Consider the following 26,222-nt stretch of genomic DNA (forward strand, 5'->3'; position numbering starts at 1 on the left):
AGTCAGGGAAGTAGAGAAACACTAAAACCTTTTTTCACGGCAGCTGGCTAAATTAGGATTAAGCAGGAGGGAAGCTTCCTGGAGCATCAAGGAGAAGGGTTCCTAGATGTTCTTAGAATGTCCTCTTGGTCCTCAGATCCCACATTCACAAACATTGAGAAACAGACACCACAATCAGAAATTGCAAGCTGATGATTTTATTGGTATGTTGAAGTTACAGCTATGACCACCTTCTTCCAACGTCACGGCATTTGAATCACTGTCGTCTTCTTATTCATTTCCTGAAACAAACCAACAAGGAAGTTCATAGACCAGACTTGACATGGCAGGAAATGTCTAATTCCTCCCTGGTGTTACTGCAGTAGAGTACATGAGAGCCCATCCCCTCTCTCCCCATCCCTCTACCTCCTATGTTTCCTTCCTAAGTTTTTGTGTGTTCACTATTTTGATGCCCTTCCTTTGCACAAAATGTGCTCCAAATTGTTCCTGACGTGATGAAAAGATAAGATCATTCCTGGCTTGTTATTACTTGCTGCTGAATTTGTTCAGTGATATATTTATACAGTGGTAACTGGAATATATTCTATAATAGTGAGAAGCTGAAACCACCCTCAGTGTCCAGTGACAAGGATTGGTTAAAGAAATCACAGTGCAACCACATAATGGAATAGCGTAAAATTATCAAAGCAAACAGATAACCACTTAAGAGATTTACTCATGTGGAAATGTCCAAGGAAATGTATTATTTAAATGACTAACATATGTACCTGCATATAAATTATGATCTTAGTTCTGAGGGAAAACTATTCTAATTGTTTACGTACACATAAATATTTCAAAGAGAAGATGCCATTAAGTTAACAGTGGTAGTTTTCTAAAGGAGAGAAGGCAGGTAGGATGAGTTATGCCTTTAAATTTAGCTTCATATTTTTCCATTCCATTAGATATTTGTTGCAAGCTTAATCACGTACTTACTGAAAAGTAAGAATTTAAAACATGAGACACCATTTAGCTGCTGAAAGTTCAGGGACCACTTGGCAGGAATACTGGACTAGAGAGGCTGGTGTGAGGCAGGACAGAGCAAACAGTGCTCAGGTGAAAACTTTAAATGGGAGGTCTCTGAGTTCGTGGACAGAAAACAGAGTGCCAGAGTGAACATGGTACTACTTCCTCATTGCCAATACAATTTAAGACAGATTATTTGGAACGTTGTTTCTCAACATGAGAATTCCTTCAAGAGCTTGTTACAAATATAGGGCCTTGTTACCCATTTCCAGAATACCTGAACACAAATCTTTAGAAATGGGTTCTAGGACAATACGATGTCAATGGGCTTTTAGTTGATTCTTTGTCACAGTAAAGCTGGAGACCCGTAGCAATTAGAGCACTTGGTGAAGAATCAACTGGAATCATACCTGTCATTGAATCCTAGATTACTGGGGAGACTGTCCCTGGGGAGGTCCGGCGGGTCTGCCCCCTTGAGGAGGGGATGGTGGTCCCTGGGGCCTTCCTGGAGGTGGGGGACCTTGAGGTCTGTTGCCTCCTTGTTGGGGTGGTCCTTGTTGCCTTCCTGGAGGTGGGGGACCTTGAGGTCTGTTGCCTCCTTGTTGGGGTGGTCCTTGTGGCCTTCCTGGAGGTGGGGGACCTTGAGGTCTGTTGCCTCCTTGTTGGGGTGGTCCTTGTGGCCTTCCTGGAGGTGGGGGACCTTGAGGTCTGTTGCCTCCTTGTTGGGGTGGTCCTTGTGGCCTTCCTGGAGGTGGGGGACCTTGAGGTCTGTTGCCTCCTTGTTGGGGTGGTCCTTGTGGCCTTCCTGGAGGTGGGGGACCTTGAGGTTTCTTGCCTCCTTGTTGGGGTGGTCCTTGTGGCCCTCCTGGAGATGGGGGACCTTGGGGCCTGTTGCCTCCTTGCTGGGGTTGTCCTTGTTGATGTTCTGAAGGAGAAAGAGAGAAGGGAAAGACAGAGTAAAAGCGCACACAAGATTCACTGAATAGTTGCAGCAAATTTTGATCAGCTAGGGTAACAAGCTGAGGGGGGAAACGCACAAAAATGGGACCAAGACACTAATTTATTTGCATTTTCGGTGAAGACATAGATCTCTGGAATAGAACGCTGGGGAAGAACAAAGCAGTTGGGGGACTCTCAGTATAAAGAGGAGTCAGAATGAGGATGCTGCCCAGTCGTGTGTCATCTCCCAGGAGGCACTCCTGGCCAGGGGGATGAGTCAACCCACTCCTGTTGTCATCTAAGCCAAGCATCTCTGCCATTCAATTTGGTGGCCTGCTCACGGTCCCCAGAATCAAGCTTGCATGAAGATTGCCTCTTATTAGTGGCACTAACATTAATCAATTCCTGAAAGGAAAGTGTTGATAAGAAGACACTGGAGAGCTGATCCATTTGTGAGCAGAAAAAGACAGTTAAAACAGATTGAGAATGAACTGGGATTTACCTGATATTAGGGAGGGAGATTCTTCCTGGCCGACATCTAGAAGAGAAGCACAGGATGATGGGAAAAGTTACATCTCGAATCTTTCAAGACTCACAAGTGTTCTACAGGGAAAAGGGTCTTCTCACCACCCCATGAATCCCCTAAGTTAACTCGTCAGCCACTGTCTGTGAAGCTGCTCAAAGGGGAGGAAGCTGTAAGATGAGGCACGGTTGTTACGACACAGAGCAACAACCATGAACTCAACATAGAAGAGCCCCTTTTTTCCCTCCCTAGCATCCTCAAGACTTAATGCGGATTTAGTTTACACATGCCAGGGACTTCAATGTGATAGTTTGGTATTCTTATGCCCTCCACCTCCTAGAAATACATTGCTTCTGTACGCATGCTTTCTCAATTGGCATAAACAGAAGTAATCATTTCAATACAATCTTACCCATCCCACTCCCAGCACATTGAAATACAGCATGTAGGGGAGAGATAAACGACAATGATTGGCTCTGATATTTCTATATCTCTAGTGAGACAGAGACAAGGGTTCCATCCAGTTCTGTCTCTGCAGTATCTCTGATGTGTGTTTATTTCCATCATCCACGCTGATCCACCGCACAGCAAAGCCACCATCATCCCTCTGTACTTAATGAGATCAGTATAGGATGCTCACAACTGGACTTCTCTGAATCTGCCTTGCATTCTCCACTGCATCCTTCACAGCACAGTCGTATCTCTTTATAAATGCAAATCTTACCTTCTCATTCCCCTGGAACAAATTCTTCATTGGATTTCATTGTATGTTAAATAAATTAGAAACCGTTAGTGTGGAATGAGGGTGCAATCGGTCTCCTGATCCCAGGCATGAAAACTCTGCAGCCCAATCTGGGTTTTCATTCTCTTCTCTTCCCCCTAATTACCATTATCCCCTCCTAAGCCCCAATCAGGGTCACCGCATCTTCTCCCCCTTCTGTTTTACCTTCATTTAAATTCTGAGCTGAGCTCAGGGCCAGCAGGGCCACTGACAGCAGAATCAACAGCATCTTGCAGGAGGCTCTGGAGGTGCTCCCAACTCTGTGCTGGGAGGAATGGGGCAGCTCCCTTTATAAAGAGGATCAGAACAATGACACCTTTGAGCTCCACACTGGTGGGGCCTCACCACCTCAGAGACTGGGTTCTGCTTTGTTCGCTGCAGGTCATGCGTATCCCTTATTTCTTTTTGATACTCTAGCTCAGAGGGATGGGTTGGGTCGGATATGTTGCTAGTGTCTTCTTTCTAAAAGGTACAATTAGGACTTGAACTATGGTTTTCAAGGAACTGTGTCCAAGCCGCCAGCACTGTGTCATAATTGAACTTTAGATACCATGAGAGTTTCAATCATTTACGTAAGACTGTTATCCGCTTTCCACTGTGCTATTTATTTCTGTTTATGTGTGTGTGAGCAGCGATGCTACAGCCAGCAGTGAAGATGGTCAATATCTCCGGATCTTTTATGGCCTATGTCCCTCTCTTGTGAGGTGATTGAGGGAAGACAAAAATTATCTAAATTTTTGATGCGATAGAGATGGCTTCTGCTATCTGTGAGATGTGTGAGGACAGCACACTCCTGGGCACACAAAGATGACAGAATGCTGCCCCGCAGCCTGCTCAGGCTACAGCTATTGTTCAAGCTTCTGTGGATCTCACTCAGCTCAGGCAAGGCTTGGTGCTGTACAACACAGGAAGCCTAAATTTCTGCATTTTAAAGTATTTTAAAGTATTTTTAAGTGCTATTAATGCAAATGGACACAGAAACCACCAGGAGATTTCTAGACCTGAGAAAACTGAATACAGAGTTCTATAAGGGAGCCATTGATGTCGTGTCACTAAAACTTCCTTCATGCTCTTCCCTTTCTCTAGAATATTCTATAAAATTCAACCACTCCTGTGCCGTTACCTAAGACCATTGGAAAAGCACAGTATTAGGGTGGGAGTGACCTGATTTTCCCGGTGCCATCTCTCACAGCTTCCCTTGGCTAGGAAAGGGAATTCTATTTACAATAGCAAAGACTTGGAACCAACCCAAATGCCCATCAATGATAGACGGGATTAAGAAAATGTGGCACATATACACTGTGGAATACTATGCAGCCATAAAAAAGGATGAGTTCATGTCATCTGTAGGGACACGGATGAAGCTGGAAAGCATCATTCTCAGCAAACTATCACACGGACAAGAAAACCAAACACTGTATATTCTCACCATACGTGGGAATTGAACAATGAGAACACTTGGACACAGGAACGGGAATGCCACACACCGGGGCTTGTCACGGGATGCAGAGAGGGATAGCATTAGGAGATATACCTAATGTAAATGATGAGTTCATGGGTGCAGCACACCAACATGTCATATGTATACATATGTAACAAACCTGCACGTTGTGCACACATACCTTAGAACTAATTATATTAGTATAGTAATAAAAAAAATTACAGGTCTGCCAACCTGCAGGACTCTTCACATCCCCCTGTCACTCACTACCATCAAATGCACTGGCTGATGACAACTTGACAATTCATAAACACAGCGGAGGGGAAGAATTGTAAAAGAATACATGTTCCACGAGTTAAATGGCACCACGAGGAGGCAATCATACAAATTCAGAATGTGGGATATTCTTAAAGGCAACTTGCCTAGCTGCTTCAAAATATGAGTGTTATAAAAATGCATGAAGAAATGAATGAATGTATCAATGAATAAATGAATGAATGAATGAGGGAACTCTTCTAGATCAAAACAAACTAAAGAGACTCAACGGAATGCAATGTGCAACCCTTGATTAACGTCTAGTTTGGAAACAAGAAAGCCAGAAAGAAGTATTTGGAAGAATTGGGGAATGTGAATGTGGATTAACTATCAGATGATATTGTGGAATCACTGAATTCGAGTTTCTGATGCAGGAGGTGATAATGGTATTGTTGACATGTAAGAGAGTGTCCTTGTTCTTCAGAGCTGCAGGCTGAAACATTTAGTGACACAGTGTCAATATATCTGCAACTTACATTCAAATAGTTTGTATATATATATTATATATATATTTTATATATAGATATTTTATATATATATATGACACCATGGTGAATTATATACATATATACACCTACAAAGAAACAAACAACTAAGGTAAATGATGCACAATCATTAAATCTAGGTGAAGAGTTTATGGGTATGATACAATTTTTTCAACATATCTGTGTGTGGAAAATTTTTCACAATAAAATACTAAGGAAAAAAATAAATTCTCCAAGTGCCTGCCATATCCCTCACTGTGCTACAGGGTTTTATACATTGTTACAGCCCAGAGAAGGCACACAGAAGAGTACTTTTTAGGTCTTCTTAGTTTAGGCAGGTATGTCATCATTTCTTTTGCAATAGATATGCCTACTAATTTTATTTGGACTAACAGGAAGAAAAAGTTTGGCCTCACAACACAATCAATGACAATGGGATGCTGTGTACTTTGAGTGAAGTAACAGCAGGGAGTCTGGAACTAAGATATTGCTACTGTTCATCTACAAAGTATATAATATCCCTAGGTGATGGAGGGAAGACTATAAAACATCCCTATGTTTACTTGTGCAAAGCATGCAGCCATATATTTTCTTTATGTGTCTATTCACAATGATATGTCAGTCCTGGGTCCCAAGTCCCTGAAAGGAAGGGACAATATCTATCCAAATCACTGCTCATCCACCAGCATGACACCACGGTGAAATAAATATTTAACATGGCAATAAAAATTTGATGGTGAAAAAAAAATTTACCCACTGCTTCATTTCTCTTAGGAATTATATCAAATTCCTACCACTGATAATTAAGTGGCAACAATTCTACATTCAAATAAAAATCAGATACCACCATCAAAGCCTCAATTGCATTGTATTGGTTTTCTTGGTTTAGTCAGTATTTGTGGTACCTGTTTCCTCAGATTGTTCTTCCACAAAGAGTATTTTTGTCTACAATATTCTGATAGACATTCCTCCCCACGTTCTTTCTATGTCTTTATTCATATTTTATTTCCTGAGTCAAGTTCATTATGTGTATTTTCTATTATATATCTGGCTTTTTCCCCTATGAATTTGGTGAGATTTCCTTTATTTAATCTTCTAAGTAATAGGATATAGTACTCCTCACCACCTTTTTTCATTCCTGTCTGTGTAATTTCACAATAAATGTTGTGTTTCCAAAAAGCCCTATCAGAGTCCTGCATTGTTAGCACTTCTTTCAGCTGCTGATTCTTCTGTTTTATCTGGTAAATCCCTGCTTGTCAGTTCATGAAATATACAGGTTAGTCGGTATCAACAGCTGCCACTTTCCACTTAGACCTTCTGTGTGTCTTGTGTAATAGTTCACATTTTGTGCATGGCTGGTGTTAATTTGAGGACAGCTTGGCTGGAGGTATGATGGGGGTAGAGAGGGTGTGGGACAGGAAATCCTAAAGACAGGCCTCTTGACCATTGTGGATGAGTGGATCCTGGGCTGTGCAGATGAGGGTCTGATCTGGCCCTTCTGAAAGGTTGTGGGTAATAGTACAGGGAGACTTCCTAATACAAAGGCTTTCCTACGGGTAACTTTGCCCTTGCAAGGGAAGCAGGCAGATTGGTATTTTCCCTGGCATAAATGTGGATGTACTTGAAAGGGGAATACATTACTAATTGTCAATTCTTCCTGGCTCTATGGAAAGTGGATTGGTTCTAGCTGAGCTTCGTGAGTTTACTCTTAGGCAGAGAGTAGTTGCTTGGTCCCAGCAGATCCCACTGCGTTATTGAGATTTGTGTCTCTGGTCTCACCAAACACTGTTTTCTATAGGAACTGGGGAAGAGCAATCCTGCCTAGGTGGCTTAAGTTAGACCATCAGGCAGCAAAGGAATGTCAGAGACAAGGAGCAGTAAAGGGGCCAGGCTGACATTGCCTGATATTGTCACCAACTGAGGTTCCTGCAGGCCTGATGCAAGACCGACTTGTCCTTGGCAGGAGAGTGCAGGAAGAGAACAGAAATGTCCCTAAAGGTCACTCATCTCGGGCCTTTTCCCTGATCTTCTCCAATGTCAGCAATGAGTACAGTGTATCAGGAAAGCATAAATATCACCTATGTACTCACCAGACCAAAAAAAATAACAGAAGTGATGGTAGAGCTGAAAAGGACACTGTCTGTGTGCCCAGTCATTATTCTAAGAAAAAATTTTACTCACTCCCACTTATAATGAGGGGCCACAATTATACACTCAAATAACATAGTCTGGTAACCACATAAAAGCATCAAGCGTATTGCATTGAGCTATTTCTTAGCACCTGTGCAGTTTCCCAGATTGTTCTTCCACACAGAAGATTTTTTTCTTTTTTGCAATATTCTGAAACTACTTCTTCCCCACTCCCTTTCTAAAATGTATTTGTTAACATTTTGTGTTCTAAATCAATCTCCCAAGTTTTTATTTTTCATCTCATATCTGGCTTCTTTTAAAATAAATCTTGGGAACATTTTTAAATATAGTCTTCTCAGTAAGCATCTGTAGTTCTTCTTACTCCTTTCATGATCTGCAACACATTTCAAATTCCAACATGTGAGAAATGTAAACGCGTGCATCTAAAACTCAACAACTGTGGTAAGAAATGCTTGCTAGAATTTATTATTAATGTCCTTAAGCAGAAGAGAAGACCCTGTTCTGAGAGGAAACCTATGTGTTCAATTAAAGAGAAGTGAGTCTCTCATTAACCACTTGAAGACAATCCCTCTTTTAAAGATATCTGCTTACGTGTTTCTCATACAACTTTATAATAATATGAAGATTTCTGTTGCTTTCTATCACATATGAAGAAGTTGTGACTATATTTCTCTGGGAACTTTGAAATGAGTGAATGATGCAAAACACCCCCTGACATTGCTAAAACCGTGGTAAGCTGAGGCTAAAGACTTTAGGTTAGTGAGCATTACCTCCTTCCAGCCCAACCACTGACAAAGTAACACCAGCTCTGGGGCCAGGACATAGGAGGTGTCTCAGGCAGAAGCCTGATAGCTATCCATATGATATACAAATTTAACTTTTCATGTACAACTCTCTGACCAATCTCCATCCTGACTTTCTAAAATTTTCAATTTCTTGTGACAAAGAATCCAAATTTTGGTCCCTTAAAATGGTATCCAAATTAGCCAATGTTTCGCAAGACACCAAGGAGCGACCAGATATTGGATTTTGAGTATTCCAAAAGGAGAAGAAATGGGAAAGGGAAAGGAAAAATTTTTAAACAAAATATTAGGAAAAAGTTGGCAAGGCTAGCAAGAGATTGGGACACCTAAATATAGGACCTCGAACATATCCAAATTGACCCAACCCCAAAAGGACTTCTCCAAGACACATAAGAGTCAAAATGTCAATAGTCAAAAACAAAGAGAAAACTCTAAAAACTGTAAGATGAAAACATCAAGAAATGTATTAGTGAAGCCTCATCAGATTAGGAGTGATATTCACTGATGAAACAGTACAGACTAGGAGAAAATGAAATTATATATCTAAAGTGTTCAAAGAAAAAAAATCTGCCAGCCACAAGAACTATCTCTGGCAAAGGACACGTTCAAAATGAAATAACAATAAAGTTGTTATTTCAACTTTATGGAAATAAAAGCTGAGAGCAGGTCACCACTAGACCCGCTCTACGAGAAACAGTTAAGGTAATTCTATACCTTGAAGCAAACGGACGATATATACCATCATGAAAACACAAGAAGCAAAAAGAAGTTCAAAGAAGCCAAACTAAACCGGTAATATGGTTCTATCAGAACTCCCAAACAATTTCCCTTATTCCATGAGATAAATGACCAGGAGCATTGTTGTGGTGAAGGACTCTGATGAAGCTCTACCAAGCATTTTTCTACGAATGCTTTGGCTAGCTTTCTCAAGACATTCTTATAATAAGCAGTTATTGTCATTCTTTGGCCCTCCAGAAAGTCAACAAGCAAAACACTGAGAGATTTAAAAATTATTGAAAAGGGGGGATTCTTTGAATTGGACAGAAAGCAGAATCTTCCTCAGCTTCACCTTGAATTGGCTTGACTGCAACACAAGAGGGTTGTGTCCCAGGAGAAATGAAAATTAACAGAGTGGATGAACTTGTGATGTGATCGAGTAAATTCATGAAGTCCCTGTGGTCTGGGAGGGGTGCATGTGAATCCGTGGAATCCTGGTTACATAATTATGACACTGGTTCATATATTTTGGTATTATGTTTTGTCTTAGAATCATATATTTCACAATTTTAGGATATTAATAGTCTATGAACATATTGTAGCCATGGCTGATTATAGTAAAAATATTTCTGAAGCATCTACTATATGCCATTTAATCTTCAGAACCAGCTCATTAAGTAAGAATGCTGTTTACTGCCATCTCAGATTTATAGGTGAGCTGAGTGAGGCACACGCCAAACTTGTTAAAATAGTAATAAGTGGTATAGATGGCAGTCAGTCTTCAGAGCCTACGTTACTGCTTACTATACTCCACTGCTTTCTTGCTATTTACTTTTATATTTATTTACTTCCAAGAAAGTCCGAAGAAACCAGGACCACAAAAGAAACTCAGGTACAAGTGACAGGAAATGAGTAAGGTGAAACTTGCCCTGAAACCTTAAAGATGAGGTAATAAACACTCTTTTCCTGAATAAATATGTTTCTTCCTAAATCCTATACACACGTTCAAAGGATTCTCCAGTCGTGTCTTTTTTTCAACTTTACACAAAATATACACCTTAGAATGTGAACATCTTTGGGACACTCATGTTTACCTCCCACAGACAGGGTACGTAACCTTACTCTTCTCAAGTCTGTTTCAGTAGTGTGTGTGGAGATAGTTATCCAGGATTTGATAAAGTACCACTTACTCTAATTCAGTTGGTTCTCTTTACAGAGAAACATCCCACTTTTCCTCTGGTACCAAAGAGTAGAAACAGTGAATTTATTGATTTAATGGGAATTTCCAGGACAAAAGTCAATTATCTGACATTTGGGAGTGAGGAAAGTTGTACTAGGAGGGATTTTGCAGGTCTGTTGGAAGTTGAAGGAAGACATACATGTTTTTAAGACAAAGAAAATGACTGAGGAAACACATATTTTACTAACTTTGTGATTGGGCATGGGAGTTTTGCAAGGAAGGAAAGGTAAGTATAATTAACATGTAAATCCAGGCACAGAATAGTGTTGCCATTGGTGACTGTAGGGTACAATCATTAACACAACACAAAGAAAACCTCCTCATTCTAAAAAAAGGAAAAAATGATCCACAGAAGATGGCCGAATAGGAACAGCTCCAGTCTCCAACTCCCAGCGCGAGCGACACAGAAGACCGGTGATTTCTGCATTTTCAACTGAGGTACTGGGTTCATCTCACTGGGGAGTGCCGGAGGATCAGTGCTGGTCAGCTGCTGCAGCCCGACCAGCGAGAGCTGAAGCAGGGCAAGGCATCGCCTCACCTGGGAAGCACAAGGGGGAAGGGAATCCCTTTTCCTAGCCAGGGGAACTGAGACACACAACACCTGGAAAATCGGGTAACTCACACCCCAATACTGCACTTTAAGCAAACACGCACACCAGGAGATCATATCCCACACCTGGCCAGGAGGGTCCCACACCCACGGAGCCTCCCTCATTGCTAGCACAGCAGTCTGTGATCTACCGGCAAGGCAGCAGCGAGGCTGGGGGAGGGGCGCCCGCCATTGCTGAGGCTTAAGTAGGTAAACAAAGCTGCTGGGAAGCTCGAACTGGGTGGAGCTCACAGCAGCTCAAGGAAACCTGCCTGTCTCTGTAGACTCCACCTCTGGGGACAGGGCAATAACAAACGCAGCCTAAACCTCTGCAGACGCAAACGACTCTGTCTGACAGCTTTGAAGAGAGCAGTGGATCTCCCAACACGGAGGTTGAGATCTGAGAATGGACAGACTCCCTGCTCAAGTGGGTCCCTGACTCCTGAGTAGCCTAACTGGGAGACATCCCCCACTGGGGGCAGTCTGACACCCCACACCTCACAGGGTGGAGTACACCCCTGAGAGGAAGCTTCCAAAGCAAGAATCAGACAGGTACACTCGCTGTTCAGAAATATTCTATCTTCTGCAGCCTCTGCTGCTGATACCCAGGCAAACAGGGTCTGGAGTGGACCTCAAGCAATCTCCAACAGACCTACAGCTGAGGGTCCTGACTGTTAGAAGGAAAACTATCAAACAGGAAGGACACCTACACCAAAACCCCATCAGTACATCACCATCATCAAAGACCAGACGCAGACAAAACCACAAAGATGGGGAAAAAGCAGGGCAGAAAAGCTGGAAATTCAAAAAATAAGAGCGCATCTCCCCCAGCAAAGGAGCGCAGCTCATCGCCAGCAACGGATCAAAGCTGGATGGAGAATGATTTTGACGAGATGAGAGAAGAAGGCTTCAGTCCATCAAATTTCTCAGAGCTAAAGGAGGAATTACGTACCCAGCGCAAAGAAACTAAAAATCTTGAAAAAAAAGTGGAAGAATTGGTGGCTAGAGTAATTAATGCAGAGAAGGTCATAAACGAAATGAAAGAGATGAAAACCATGACACGAGAAATACGTGACAAATGCACAAGCTTCAGTAACCAACTCGATCAACTGGAAGAAAGAGTATCTGCGATTGAGGATCAAATGAATGAAATGAAGCGAGAAGAGAAACCAAAAGAAAAAAGAAAAAGAAATGAACAAAGCCTGCAAGAAGTATGGGATTATGTAAAAAGACCAAATCTACGTCTGATTGGGGTGCCTGAAAGTGAGGGGGAAAATGGAACCAAGTTGGAAAACACTCTTCAGGATATCATCCAGGAGAACTTCCCCAACCTAGTAGGGCAGGCCAACATTCAAATCCAGGAAATACAGAGAACGCCACAAAGATACTCCTCGAGAAGAGCAACTCCAAGACACATAATTGCCAGATTCACCAAAGTTGAAATGAAGGAAAAAATCTTAAGGGCAGCCAGAGAAAAAGGTCGGGTTACCCACAAAGGGAAGCCCATCAGACTAACAGCAGATCTCTCAGCAGAAACTCTACAAGCCAGAAGAGAGTGGGGGCCAATATTCACCATTCTTAAAGAAAAGAATTTTCAACCCAGAATTTCATATCCAGCCAAACTAAGTTTCATAAGTGAAGGAGAAATAAAATCCTTTACAGATAAGCAAATGCTTAGAGATTTTGTCACCACTAGGCCTGCCTTACAAGAGACCCTGAAGGAAGCACTAAACATGGAAAGGAACAACCGGTACCAGCCATTGCAAAAACATGCCAAAATGTAAAGACCATCAAGGCTAGGAAGAAACTGCATCAACTAACGAGCAAAATAACCAGTTAATATCATAATGGCAGGATCAAGTTCACACATAACAATCTTAACCTTAAATGTAAATGGACTAAATGCTCCAATTAAAAGACACAGACTGGCAAACTGGATAAAGAGTCAAGACCCATCAGTCTGCTGTATTCAGGAGACCCATCTCACACGCAGAGACACACATAGGCTCAAAATAAAGGGATGGAGGAAGATTTACCAAGCAAATGGAGAACAAAAAAAAAGCGGGGGTTGCAATACTAGTCTCTGATAAAACAGACTTTAAACCATCAAAGATCAAAAGAGACAAAGAAGGCCATTACATGATGGTAAAGGGATCAATTCAACAGGAAGAGCTAACTATCCTAAATATATATGCACCCAATACAGGAGCACCCAGATTCATAAAGCAAGTCCTTAGAGACTTACAAAGAGACTTAGACTCCCATACAATAATAATGGGAGACTTCAACACTCCACTGTCAACATTAGACAGATCAACGAGACAGAAAGTTAACAAGGATATCCAGGAATTGAACTCATCTCTGCAGCAAGCAGACCTAATAGACATCTATAGAACTCTCCACCCCAAATCAACAGAATATACATTCTTCTCAGCACCACATCGTAATTACTCCAAAATCGACCACGTAATTGGAAGTAAAGCACTCCTCAGCAAATGTACAAGAACAGAAATTATAACAAACTGTCTCTCAGACCGCAGTGCAATCAAACTAGAACTCAGGACTAAGAAACTCAATCAAAACCGCTCAACTACATGGAAACTGAACAACCTGCTCCTGAATGACTACTGGGTACATAACGAAATGAAGGCAGAAATAAAGATGTTCTTTGAAACCGATGAGAACAAAGATACAACATACCAGAATCTCTGGGACACATTTAAAGCAGTGTGAAGAGGGAAATTTATAGCACTAAATGCCCACAAGAGAAAGCAGGAAAGATCTAAAATTGACACTCTAACATCGCAATTAAAAGAACTAGAGAAGCAAGAGCAAACACATTCGAAAGCTAGCAGAAGGCAAGAAATAACTAAGATCAGAGCAGAACTGAAGGAGATAGAGACACAAAAAACCCTCCAAAAAATCAATGAATCCAGGAGTTGGTTTTTTGAAAAGATCAACAAAATTGACAGACCACTAGCAAGACTAATAAAGAAGAAAAGAGAGAAGAATCAAATCGACGCAATTAAAAATGATAAAGGGGATATCACCACCGACCCCACAGAAATACAAACTACCATCAGAGAATACTATAAACACCTCTACGCAAATAAACTGGAAAATCTAGAAGAAATGGATAATTTCCTGGACACTTACACTCTTCCAAGACTAAACCAGGAAGAAGTTGAATCCCTGAATAGACCAATAGCAGGCTCTGAAATTGAGGCAATAATTAATAGCCTACCAACCAAAAAAAGTCCAGGACCAGATGGATTCACAGTGGAATTCTACCAGAGGTACAAGGAGGAGTTGGTACCATTCCTTCTGAAACTATTCCAATCAATAGAAAAAGAGGGAATCCTCCCTAACTCATTTTATGAGGCCAACATCATCCTGATACCAAAGCCTGGCAGAGACACAACAAAAAAAGAGAATTTTAGACCAATATCCCTGATGAACATCGATGCAAAAATCCTCAATAAAATACTGGCAAACCGGATTCAGCAACACATCAAAAAGCTTATCCACCATGATCAAGTGGGCTTCATCCCTGGGATGCAAGGCTGGTTCAACATTCGCAAATCAATAAACATAATCCAGCATATAAACAGAACCAAAGACAAGAACCACATGATTATCTCAATAGATGCAGAAAAGGCTTTTGACAAAATTCAACAGCCCTTCATGCTAAAAACGCTCAACAAATTCGGTATTGATGGAACGTACCTCAAAATAATAAGAGCTATTTATGACAAACCCACAGCCAATATCATACTGAATGGGCAAAAACTGGAAAAATTCCCTTTGAAAACTGGCACAAGACAGGGATGCCCTCTCTCACCACTCCTATTCAACATAGTGCTGGAAGTTCTGGCTAGGGCAATTAGGCAAGAGAAAGAAATCAAGGGTATTCAGTTAGGAAAAGAAGAAGTCAAACTGTCCCTGTTTGCAGATGACATGATTGTATATTTAGAAAACCCCATTGTCTCAGCCCAAAATCTCCTTAAGCTGATAAGCAACTTCAGCAAAGTCTCAGGATACAAAATTAATGTGCAAAAATCACAAGCATTCTTATACACCAGTAACAGACAAACAGAGAGCCAAATCAGGAATGAACTTCCATTCACAATTGCTTCAAAGAGAATAAAATACCTAGGAATCCAACTTACAAGGGATGTAAAGGACCTCTTCAAGGAGAACTACAAACCACTGCTCAGTGAAATAAAAGAGGACACAAACAAATGGAAGAACATACCATGCTCATGGATAGGAAGAATCAATATCGTGAAAATGGCCATACTGCCCAAGGTAATTTATAGATTCCATGCCATCCCCATCAAGCTACCAATGAGTTTCTTCACAGAATTGGAAAAAACTGCTTTAAAGTTCATATGGAACCAAAAAAGAGCCCGCATCTCCAAGACAATCCTAAGTCAAAAGAACAAAGCTAGAGGCATCATGCTACCTGACTTCAAACTATACTACAAGGCTACAGTAACCAAAACAGCATGGTACTGGTACCAAAACAGAGATATAGACCAATGGAACAGAACAGAGTCCTCAGAAATAATACCACACATCTACAGCCATCTGATCTTTGACAAACCTGAGAGAAACAAGAAATGGGGAAAGGATTCCCTATTTAATAAATGGTGCTGGGAAAATTGGCTAGCCATAAGTAGAAAGCTGAAACTGGATCCTTTCCTTACTCCTTATACGAAAATTAATTCAAGATGGATTAGAGACTTAAATGTTAGACCTAATACCATAAAAATCCTAGAGGAAAACCTAGGTAGTATCATTCAGGACATAGGCATGGGCAAAGACTTCATGTCTAAAACACCAAAAGCAACGGCAACAAAAGCCAAAATTGACAAATGGGATCTCATTAAACTAAAGAGCTTCTGCACAGCAAAAGAAACTACCATCAGAGTGAACAGGCAACCTACAGAATGGGAGAAAATTTTTGCAATCTACTCATCTGACAAAGGGCTAATATCCAGAACCTACAAAGAACTCAAACAAATTTACAGGAAAAAACAAACAACCCCATCAAAAAGTGGGCAAAGGATATGAACAGACATTTCTCAAAAGAAGACATGCATACAGCCAACAGACACATGAAAAAATGCTCATCATCACTGGCCATCAGAGAAATGCAAATCAAAACCACAATGAGATACCATCTCACACCAGTTAGAATGGCGATCATTAAAAAGTCACGAAACAACAGGTGCTGGAGAGGATGTGGAGAAATAGGAACACTTTTACACTGTTGGTGGGATTGTAAACTAGTTCAACCATTATGTAAAACAGTATGGCGTATCCTCAAGGATCTAGAACTAGATGTACCATATGACCCAGCCATCCCATTACTGGGTATAGACCCAAAAGATTATAAATTATGCTGCTATAAAGACACATGCACACGTATGTTTATTGCAGCACTATTCACAATAGCAAAGACTTGGAATCAACCCAAATGTCCATCAGTGACAGATTGGATTAAGAAAATGTGGCACATATACACCATGGAATACTATGCAGCCATAAAAAAGGATGAGTTTGCGTCCTTTGTAGGGACATGGATGCAGCTGGAAACCATCATTCTTAGCAAACTATCACAAGAACAGAAAACCAAACACCACATGTTCTCACTCATAGGTGGGAACCGAACAATGAGATCACTTGGACTCAGGAAGGGGAACATCACACACTGGGGCCTATCATGGGGAGGGGGGAGGTGGGAGGGATTGCATTGGGACTTATACCTGATGTAAATGACGACTGGATGGGTGCAGCACACCAACATGGCACAAGTATACATATGTAACAAACCTGCACGTTATGCATATGTACCCTACAACTTAACGTATAATAATAATAAATAAATTAAAAAAAAAAAAAGGAAAAGATACTCACTACTGAATGGACCTCAGTAGTTGCAGCTGTCATCTGACTTTCTAGCAGGGCTAACTAGGAGGCAGCAGAACCATGCCTATCACTCCCCACTCTGGTCTCCATATTGAAATCAGCTCTAGAACAGTGGCTTCTTATAGAGGTCAGGTGAGGACTGAAGAATCAGAGATGGGAGACTTTTCCTCCTTCTCGGTAGGTGTGTACTCCTCTGTTGCCCCCAAGAAGAGAGATGTTTAGAGACTCCCTCCATAGAGCTGCTTCACATGGCAGCTGGGTGTTCCCAGTGCCAGTGATGTCTGAGAGAAAGAGACAGAGGAAGAGTGAGAGACGGAGAGAAGGGGTGAACTGAAAAATAAAAGAAGAAGCTACAGTTTCAATTATAATGTAATCTCAGTGGTAACATACCACCATTTCTGCCATATTTTGTTGGTCACAGAAACGACAGAAACCAATCTTGATATAATGTAGTGGGGACTACGTAAGAGTACTCATATTAGACAGTAGAGATATTGCATAAGACTATCTCAGAGTGACAACGATTTGATAAATAATTAAAGCAGGTTTAGGAGAATAAGGGGTTCTGTGTATTCGAAGAAGGCTTTAATGTGATAAGATGTGAGCATACTTGAATAAAACGCAAACACATGCCTGATTAAGTTAGGAATAAACTTGGCATGTTGAAAGAATGTTAAGAAGGCCAACTGTAGTGTCCAAATAAATCAACAGATTCAATCTTTATCAAAATATCAATGTCATTTTTCAAAGAATTGGTTAAAAAAAATCCAAAATTACTTATGGAAGCAAAACAGTAAAAGAACCAAAAGACCCAAAGCAATCCTAGGGAAAATAAACAAATTTGGAAGTGTTGCATTGCCTGAATTCAAATTATGTAACAAGACCAAAGTAATGAAAACAGGATATGACTGGTCTAAAAATAGGCATATGGATCAGTGGAACAGAATAAAAGATCCAGAAATGAAGCGACATATTTGCAGGCAACTGATCTTTAACGATGCAGACAAGAAATCACACTTGGGAAACACCACACATTTCAGTAAATGATGCTGAGAAAATTGGATTGCCATATGCAGAAGAATGAACCTGGAACCCTATCTCTCACATCTCTCATATAGAAAACTAACTCAAGATGGATTAAAGACTTAAATGTAGAGCCTGGGCATATATTAATGCAAGAAGAAAACTGCTGGACATTGGCTGAGAAAAGAACTTATGGCTAAGACGTGAAAACCAAAACCACAGGCAACAAATACCAAATTGGACAAATGGCACTTAATTTATCTAAAATATTCTACAAACAAAATAAATCAACAGTGTCAACAGACAAACTGCAGAGGGAAAATATTTGTAAACTATGCATCCTACGGGGAACTAATATGCTGAGTATACAAGGAACTCAAACTACTCAACAACAACAAAAATCAATTAAAAACAGACAGAGGACATGAATAGATGTGTTTCAAAAGAAGACATACAAATGGCCAACAGTAAATGAAAACATGTTCAACATCACTAATCGTCAGAGTAATGTGAATGAAAACCACAGTAAGATATCATCTTACCTCAGTCAGAATGACTGTGAATAAAAAGGTGAAAAATAACAGCTGTTAGCAAGGATATGGAGAAAGGAGAACTCTTATACATCCTTGGTGGGAATGTAAATCAGTACACCTTCTATGGAAAACAGTACGATTTCTCAGAGAACTAAAGCTAGAACATTTCCATTGAGCAGTCCTACTACTGGGTATCTCCTCAAAGGAAAAGTAGTCAATGTATCAAATATATACATTTATCTGTATGTTTACTGTAGCAATATTCACAGAAAAAAAGATATTGAATCAACAATTTATCCATCAATGAAGGATTGGATTAAAACTACAACTATATATATACAATACCACACTACTCAGTCAGAAAGACAGAATGAAATCACACGTATTGTGACAATATGCATGGAAATGGGACTCTTTTTCTTAAGCAAAACAGGCTCGATATTGAAAATCAAATATAACATGTTCGCACTGGTAAGTGGTTGCTAAAGAATGTGTTTGCATGGATGTGGAGAGTGAAATGACAGACAATGAATACTTGGGAGTATGGGAGGCAGAGGGATTGTATAGTGAGGTATTAATAAATGCAGTGTTTGTTATTTGAGCAATGAGTACCATAATGCCATGACCTAAGCACTACATAATCTTAGTAACAAAATCAAACTTGTATTTCTGCAAAAATGTTTATTTTAATAATCAGAAAATCTAAACATAATGCTTCTGTACCCCGCCATAAAAAGAAGACAATGACCAGTGTTGCCATAGCAGAATGAATTAGGTGTAGAGCATCCCCCAATTCCACAGAGAGTTAGGGGGCAATACATAGCACTTTAGCATAGGTAAAAATTAGCAGCTGGGTGCAGTGACTCACATCTGTAATCCCAGCACTTTCAGAGTATGCAGCAGGCGTTTGACAATGTCAGGAGTTTAAGACAAACCTGGCCAACTTCGTGAAACTCTGACTCTATTAAAATTCAGAAAATTAGCTGGGTGTGGTGGCACGCACCTGTAACCCCAGCTACATGGGAGGCTGAGGCAGTAGAATCGCTTAAACCTAGGAGGCGGAGGTTGCAGCGAGCTGAGAACTTGCCACTGCACTCCAGCCTGGGAAACAGAGCAAGACTCTGTCTCAAAAAAAAAAAAAAAAAAAAGGAAAAAAGCATCTGGTTCTTACAGAGTAAAAGTGGTAGCAATCAACTGGAAAATATAGAAAACTAATATAATTTTTAAACGGTCAGAGTGGGTAATTGACTGTTGGGAAATAAATAGAACTATTTGGTGTAAACTGCAGATGAGGCTTGCTTAGATGGGCTGATAAATATGAAAGTAATGAAACAAGCTGCAGTAGGACATTATTTTGAAGCTTGAACTTCTCAATGATAACATAGCTTATTTGACTAGATGTAATGTGATGAAAGAGGAAAAGAGTCAAGAAAAAATCCTAGTTTCCTTAATTAATTAGATGAATTCTTTATCAAGACAAAAAATACTTGGAAGAGGAAGAACTTTGTAGCTGTAGGAGGGAAGAGGCAGAGGTAGGAGAAACCCTAGGAGAGAGGGGGAGGTTCCTGGAAAGATTGACAGAGTGTTCCTAAAACAAGAGTAGGATCAATGGTGTTAAACTACCAAGGGGTCAAGGAGATGCAGGACTGAGGATTGACTCCTAAATGAGTGGAATGGAGGCAATACATGACCTTCACAGACTGGAAGGGGAAAGAACAAAAGCATCTATAATGTGTGCATAAGAAAAAATTGGAAGTAGGGGAATGAGGAAATAATCACATACATAAGTTTCAAGAACTTTTGCAATAAAAATGGCAGTGAAATAATATGGTAGGAAAGAAGCACTAAGTCTTAGGAAGGCTTCTGTAGAAATGCATGATGTTTCAACAGGCTTTGGCTGATTGAAATAATCCCATAGAGCATAGATGTAAGAATCAGGAGACAAAAGGGTCACATGCAGAAGCAAAATCCTTGACTGGGCAATGTGGTTCAGAATCAGGTGGGAAGTTAAGAGATAGGAGTAGGAAGGCTTCACCTGTGATAATAGGTGAGAAACCAGAGAGAAACCACAGATCTGGGCTTCAACTGAATGTGGGTTGCTCAACTTACTGGTGGTTATGGTCAGATCATCCTGTTCTGATTTTTCTGACTTTTTAGTGAATTGGCTGAAGTTATCAGTGGGCACAGAGGCAGTTTCTATATTCAACCTTCTTTGCTTGAGAAGCAGACATGCCAATATCTGCAAGATTTTTAGTATGTATGTTATCTCATTAGCCTCCATACTCTAAATTAGTTGTTATGATTATTCTCATTTTAGATGTGTATATTGAAGCCTAGAGAGTCTAAGTTTCCTTTTAAGTGTCACAAGATAGTAAGAAAAATAGTCAGGTCTTCATTAAAATCTGAGAGTGTCCAAATTCTTTGTTCCTCTAAATCATGCTGCCTCTTTAATGAAATCCATTCAGGTTTCATTAAAGAATGGTGAGAAACATAGAAAGAGAGATAAGTGATCACTGTTAAAATAGGGTAAATGGGAGAGAAGGTTGTGGGGTTAAGAAACACAGAACCATATTCATTCCCTTGAAACCAAACTCCGTTTCTTAGAAATTATAAGGATTTCTTTCAGCTTCTGTGACTTTTTGGCATTTGTTACGTTTCTTTCTCCTTAAGATTTCTGGAATATCAGTAAACAATCTGAAAATAATTTTAAAATTTCTCTTGGTGCTATAGAAGTCAGACAAGGGCCAGGCAAGGTGGCTCACACCTATAATCCCAGCAGTTTCAGAGGCAAAAGCAAGTGGATCGCCTGAGGTCAGGAGATGGGAATCAGCCTGGCTAACATGGTGAAACCTCATTTCTACTAAAGATACAAAAATTAGCCATGCATGATGGTGGGCACCTATAACCTCAGATACTTGGAAGGCTGAGGCAGTAGAATACCTTGAAGCCAGGAGATGCAAGGGGCAGTGGGCCAAGATTGTGCCACTGCACTCCAGCCTGGGTGAAAAAAACTGCATATCATGGGGGTGGGAAATAATAGAAAACAGGAAAGTAGAGAAACAGTAAAACCTTTTTTCATGGCAGCTGGCTAAATTAGGATTAAGCAGGAGGGAAGCTTCCTGGAGCATCAAGGAAAAGGGTTCCTGGATGTTCTTATAATGTCATCTTGGTCCTCAGATCCCACATTCACAAACATTGAGAAACAGACACCACAATCAGAAATTGCAAGCTGATGATTTTATTGGTATGTTGAAGTTAGAGCTATGACCACCTTCTTCCAATGTCATGGCATTTGAATCATTTGAATCACTGTCATCTTCTTTTTCACTTCCTGAAACAAACAGACAAGGAAGTTCATAGACCAGACTTGACATGGCGGGAAATGTCTAATTCCTCCCTGGTGTTACTGTAGTAGAGTACATGAGAGCCCATCCCCTCTCTCCCCATCCCTTCTACCTCCTGTGTTTCCTTTCTAAGTTTTTGTGTTCTCCCTCTTTTGATGCCCTTCCCTTGCACAAAATGTGCTCCAAATCATTCCTTACATGATTAAGAGATAAGATCATTCCTAGCTTGTTATTACTTACTACTGAGTTTGTTCAGGGATATATTTACACGGATGGTAACTGGAACATATTCTATAATAGTGAGAAGTTGAAACCACCCTCAGTGTCCAGTGACAAGGATTGGTTAAAAAAATCACAGTGTAGTCACATAATGGAGTAGCATAAAATTGTAAAAACAAACAGATAACCACTGAAGCGATCTACTTAGCTTCATAAACTCATGTGGAAATGTTGAAAGAAATATATTTTTTAAATGACTAACATATGTACCTGCGTATAAATCATGGCATTACTTCTGGGGGGAAAATATTCTAATTGTCCATGTACACATAAATATTTCAAAGAGAAGATGCCCTAAAGTTAACAGTGGTAGTTTTCTGAAGAAAGGAAGCCACGTAGGATGAGTTGTGTCTTTAAATTTAGCTTCATATGTTTCCATTCCATTAGATATTTGTGGTAAGCTTAATCACGTACTTAACTGGAAAGTAGGAATTTAAAAAATGAGACACCATTTAGCTGCTGAAACTTCAGGGACCACTTGGCAGGAATACTGGAGTAGAGAGGCTGGAATGAGGCAGTAGTGAGCAAACAGTGCTCAGGTGAAAATTCTAAGTGGGAGGTCTCTGAGTGTGTGCACAGAAAACAGAGTGCCAGAGCGAACATGGTACTACTTTCTCATTGCCAATACCATTTAAAACAGATTATTAGGAATATTGCTTCTCAACATGAGAATTCCTTAAAGAGCTTGTAACAAATATAGGGCCTTGTTACCCATTTCCAGAATATCTGAACACAAATCTTTAGAAATGGGTTCTACGACAAAACAATGTCAATGGGCTTTTAGTTGATTCTTTGGCACAGTAAAGCTGGAGACCTGTAGCAATTAGAGCACTTGGTGAAGAATCAACTGGAATCATACCTGTCATTGAATCCTAGATTACTGGGGAGACTGTCCCTGGGGAGGTCCAGTGGGTCTGCCCCCTTGAGGAGCGGATGGTGGTCCCTGGGGCCTTCCAGCAGGAGGTGGCTGAGCCTGCTGGGCATTGCCTCCTTGTTGGGGTGGTCCTTGTGGCCTTCCTGGAGGTGGGGGACCTTGAGGTTTGTTGCCTCCTTGTTTGGGTGGTCCTTGTGGCTTTCCTGGAGGTGGGGGACCTTGAGGTTTGTTGCCTCCTTATTGGGGTGGTCCTTGTGGCTTTCCTGGAGGTGGGGGACCTTGAGGTTTCTTGCCTTCTTGTTTGGGTGGTTCTTGTGGCTTTCCTGGAGGTGGGGGACCTTGAGGTTTCTTGCCTCCTTGTTGGGGTGGTCCTTGTGCATTTCCTGGAGGAGACTGGGGACCTTGGGGCTTCTTGCCTCCTTGTTGGGGTTGTCCTTGTTGATGTTCTGGAGGAGAAAGAGAGAAGAGAAAGACAGAGTAAAAGCCCACACAAGATTCACTGAATAGTTGCAGTAAATTTTGATCAGCTAGAGTAACAAGCTGAAGGGAGAAACGCACAAAAATGGGACCAAGACACTAATTTCTTTGCATTTTCGGTGAAGACATAGAACTCTGGAATAGAACGCTGGGGAAGAACAAAGCAGTTGGGGGACTCTCAGTATAAAGAGGAGTCAGAAAGAGGATGTTGCACATTTGTCTGTCGTCTCCCAGCAGGCACTCCTGGTCGGGAAATGAGACAACCCACTCCTGTTGACATCTAAGCCAAGCATCTCTCCCATTCAATTTTGTGGCCTGCTCACGGTCCCCAGAATCAGGGTTGCAGGAAGATTGCCTGTATTATTAGGGGCACTAATATTCATCAATTCCTGAAAGGTTAATGTTGATAAGAAGACACTGGAGAGCTGATCCATTCATCAGCAGAAAAAGACAGTCAAAACAGATTGAGAACGAACTGGGATTTACCTGATATTAGGGAGGGAGATTCTTCCTGGCCGACATCTAGAAGAGAAGCACAGGATGATGGGAAAAGTTACATCTGGAATCTTTCAAGACTCACAAGTGTTCTACAGGGAAAAGGGTCTTGTCACCACACCCCATGCATCTCCTAAGTTAACTCGTCAGCCACTGTCTGTGAAGCTGCTGAAAGGGAGGAAGGTGTAAGGGGAGGCAGGGTTCTTATGAGAGAGCAGCAGCCATGAACTCAACATAGAAGAGCCCCTTTTTTCCCTCTCTAGCATCTTCAAGACTTACTGCTAATTTAGTTTACACATGCCAGGGACTTCAATGTGATAGTTTGGTATACCTATGCCCTGCACTTCCTAGAAATACATTGCTTCTGTACGCATGCTTTCTCAATTGGCGTAACCAGAATTAATCATTGCAATACAATCTTACCCATCCCACTCCCAGCACATTGAAATACCTCATGTAGGGGAGAGAAAAATGACAATGATTGGCTCTGATATTTCTATATCTCTAGTTAGACAGAGACAAGTGTTCCATCCAATTCTCTGTCTCTTCAGTATCTCTGATGTATATTTATCTCCATCATCGATGCTGATTCACTGCACAGCAAGGACACCATCATCCCTCTGTACTTACTGAGATTAGTATAGGATGCTCACAGCTGGACTTCCCTGAATCTGCCTTGCATTTTCCACTGCATCCTTCACAGCACAATCTTATCTCTCTATAAATGCAAATCTTACCTTCTCATTCCCCTGGAACAAATTCTTTATTGGATTTCATTGTACATTAAATAAATTAGAAACCCTTAGTGTGGAATGAGGATGCAATTGGTCTCCTGATCCCAGGCCTGAAAACTCTGCAGGCCCATCTGGGTTTTCATTCTCTTCTCTTCCCCCTAATTACCATTATCACCTCCTAACCCCACACAGAGTCATTGCATCCTCTTCCCCTTCTGTTTTACCTTCATTTAAGTTCTGAGCTGAGCTCAGGGCCAGCAGGGCCACTGACAGCAGAATCAACAGCATCTTGCAGGAGACTCTGGAGTTGCTCCCAACACTGTGCTGGGAGGAATGGGACAGCTCCCTTTATAAACGAAGCAAAACAATGGCAGCTTTCAGCTCCACACTGCAGGGGCCTCACCACCTCAGACTGGGCTCTGCTTTGCTCACTGCAGGTCAGGTGTATCCCTTATCTCTCTTTGATACTCTAGCCCAGAGGGATGGGTTGGGTCAGATATGTTGTTAGTGTCTTATTTCTAAAAGGTACAACTGTGACTTGAACAATGGTTTGAAGGAACTGTGTCCATGCCATCAGCACTGTGTCATAATTGAACTTTAGATATCATTAGAGTTTCAGTCTTTTAGGTAAGACTATTATCCACTTTTCACTGTGATACTTATTTCTGTTTATGTGTGTGTGAGCAGCGATGCTACAGCCAGCAATGAAGATGGTCAACATCTCTGGATCTTTTTATGCCCTATTTCCATCTCTTGTGATGTGTGTGTACAGGTATTTTCATCTTTAGCTAAATTTTTGATGCGATGGGGATGGCTTCTGCTATCTGTGAGATGTGTGAGGACAGCACACTCCTGGGCACACATAGATGACAGAAAGCTGCCCCACAGCCTGCTCAGGCTACAGATATTGTTCAAGCTTCTATGGATCTCACTCAGCTCAGGCAAAGCTTGGTGCTGTACAACACAGGAAGGCTAAAATTCTGTATTTTAAAGTATTTTTAGGGGTTATTAATGCAAAATGAACACAGAAACCACCAGGAGATTTCTAGACCTGAGAAAACTGAATACAGAGTTCTGTGAGGGAGCCAGGAGATGTCATGTCGCTAAAACTTCCTTCATGCTCTTCCCTTTCTCTAGAATATTCTATAAAATTCACCCACTCCTGTGCCGTTTGCTAAGAACATTGGAAAAACACAGTATTAGGGTGGGAGTGACCTGATTTTCCCGGTGCCGTCTGTCACAGCTTCTGTTGGATAGGAAAGGGAATTCTATTTACAATAGCAAAGACTTGGAACCAACCCAAATGCCCATTAATGATAGACTGGATTAAGAAAATGTGGCATATATACACCATGGAATACTATGCAGCGATAAAAAAGGATGAGTTCATGTCCTCTGTAGGGACATGGATGAAGCTGGAAAGCATCATTCTCAGCAAACTATTGCAAGGACAAAAAACCAAACACTGCATGTTCTCACCATAGGTGGGAATTGAACAATGAGAACACTTGGACACAGGGAGGGGAACATCACACACCTG

The 26,222-nt window shown here is 41.0% G+C and overlaps 1 protein-coding gene and 1 long non-coding RNA gene across 4 annotated transcripts in view; one reads left to right on the forward strand and one right to left on the reverse strand.

Annotated features, from left to right (window-relative positions):
• Window positions 1–26,222, forward strand: part of LOC144332680 (uncharacterized) — a 249,614-nt gene that overhangs the window by 133,240 nt on the left and 90,152 nt on the right. The window lies entirely within an intron of this gene.
• On the reverse strand, window positions 12–25,066 carry LOC114670789 (uncharacterized). 3 transcript variants are annotated; one of them, XM_077953120.1, is made up of 4 exons: window positions 24,907–25,024; window positions 2,447–2,482; window positions 1,416–1,930; window positions 12–281 (listed from the first exon to the last, which is right to left on the reverse strand). In XM_077953120.1, exons 1-3 carry the CDS (start codon window positions 24,968–24,970, stop codon window positions 1,434–1,436), a joined length of 597 nt encoding a protein of 198 aa, XP_077809246.1. In that variant the 5' UTR covers window positions 24,971–25,024; the 3' UTR covers window positions 12–281; window positions 1,416–1,433. The 3 variants fall into 3 exon arrangements, 2 of the variants coding, with proteins under 2 accessions (XP_077809246.1, XP_077809245.1); XM_077953119.1 differs by lacking the exon at window positions 24,907–25,024 and adding an exon at window positions 3,414–3,571; XR_013400646.1 differs by lacking the exons at window positions 12–281; window positions 1,416–1,930; window positions 2,447–2,482 and adding exons at window positions 21,695–21,810; window positions 22,962–23,422; window positions 23,940–23,975 and having other exon boundaries at window positions 24,907–25,066.

This window comes from Macaca mulatta, chromosome 11 (assembly GCF_049350105.2).
Source record: "Macaca mulatta isolate MMU2019108-1 chromosome 11, T2T-MMU8v2.0, whole genome shotgun sequence".
Lineage (NCBI taxonomy): Eukaryota > Metazoa > Chordata > Mammalia > Primates > Cercopithecidae > Macaca > Macaca mulatta.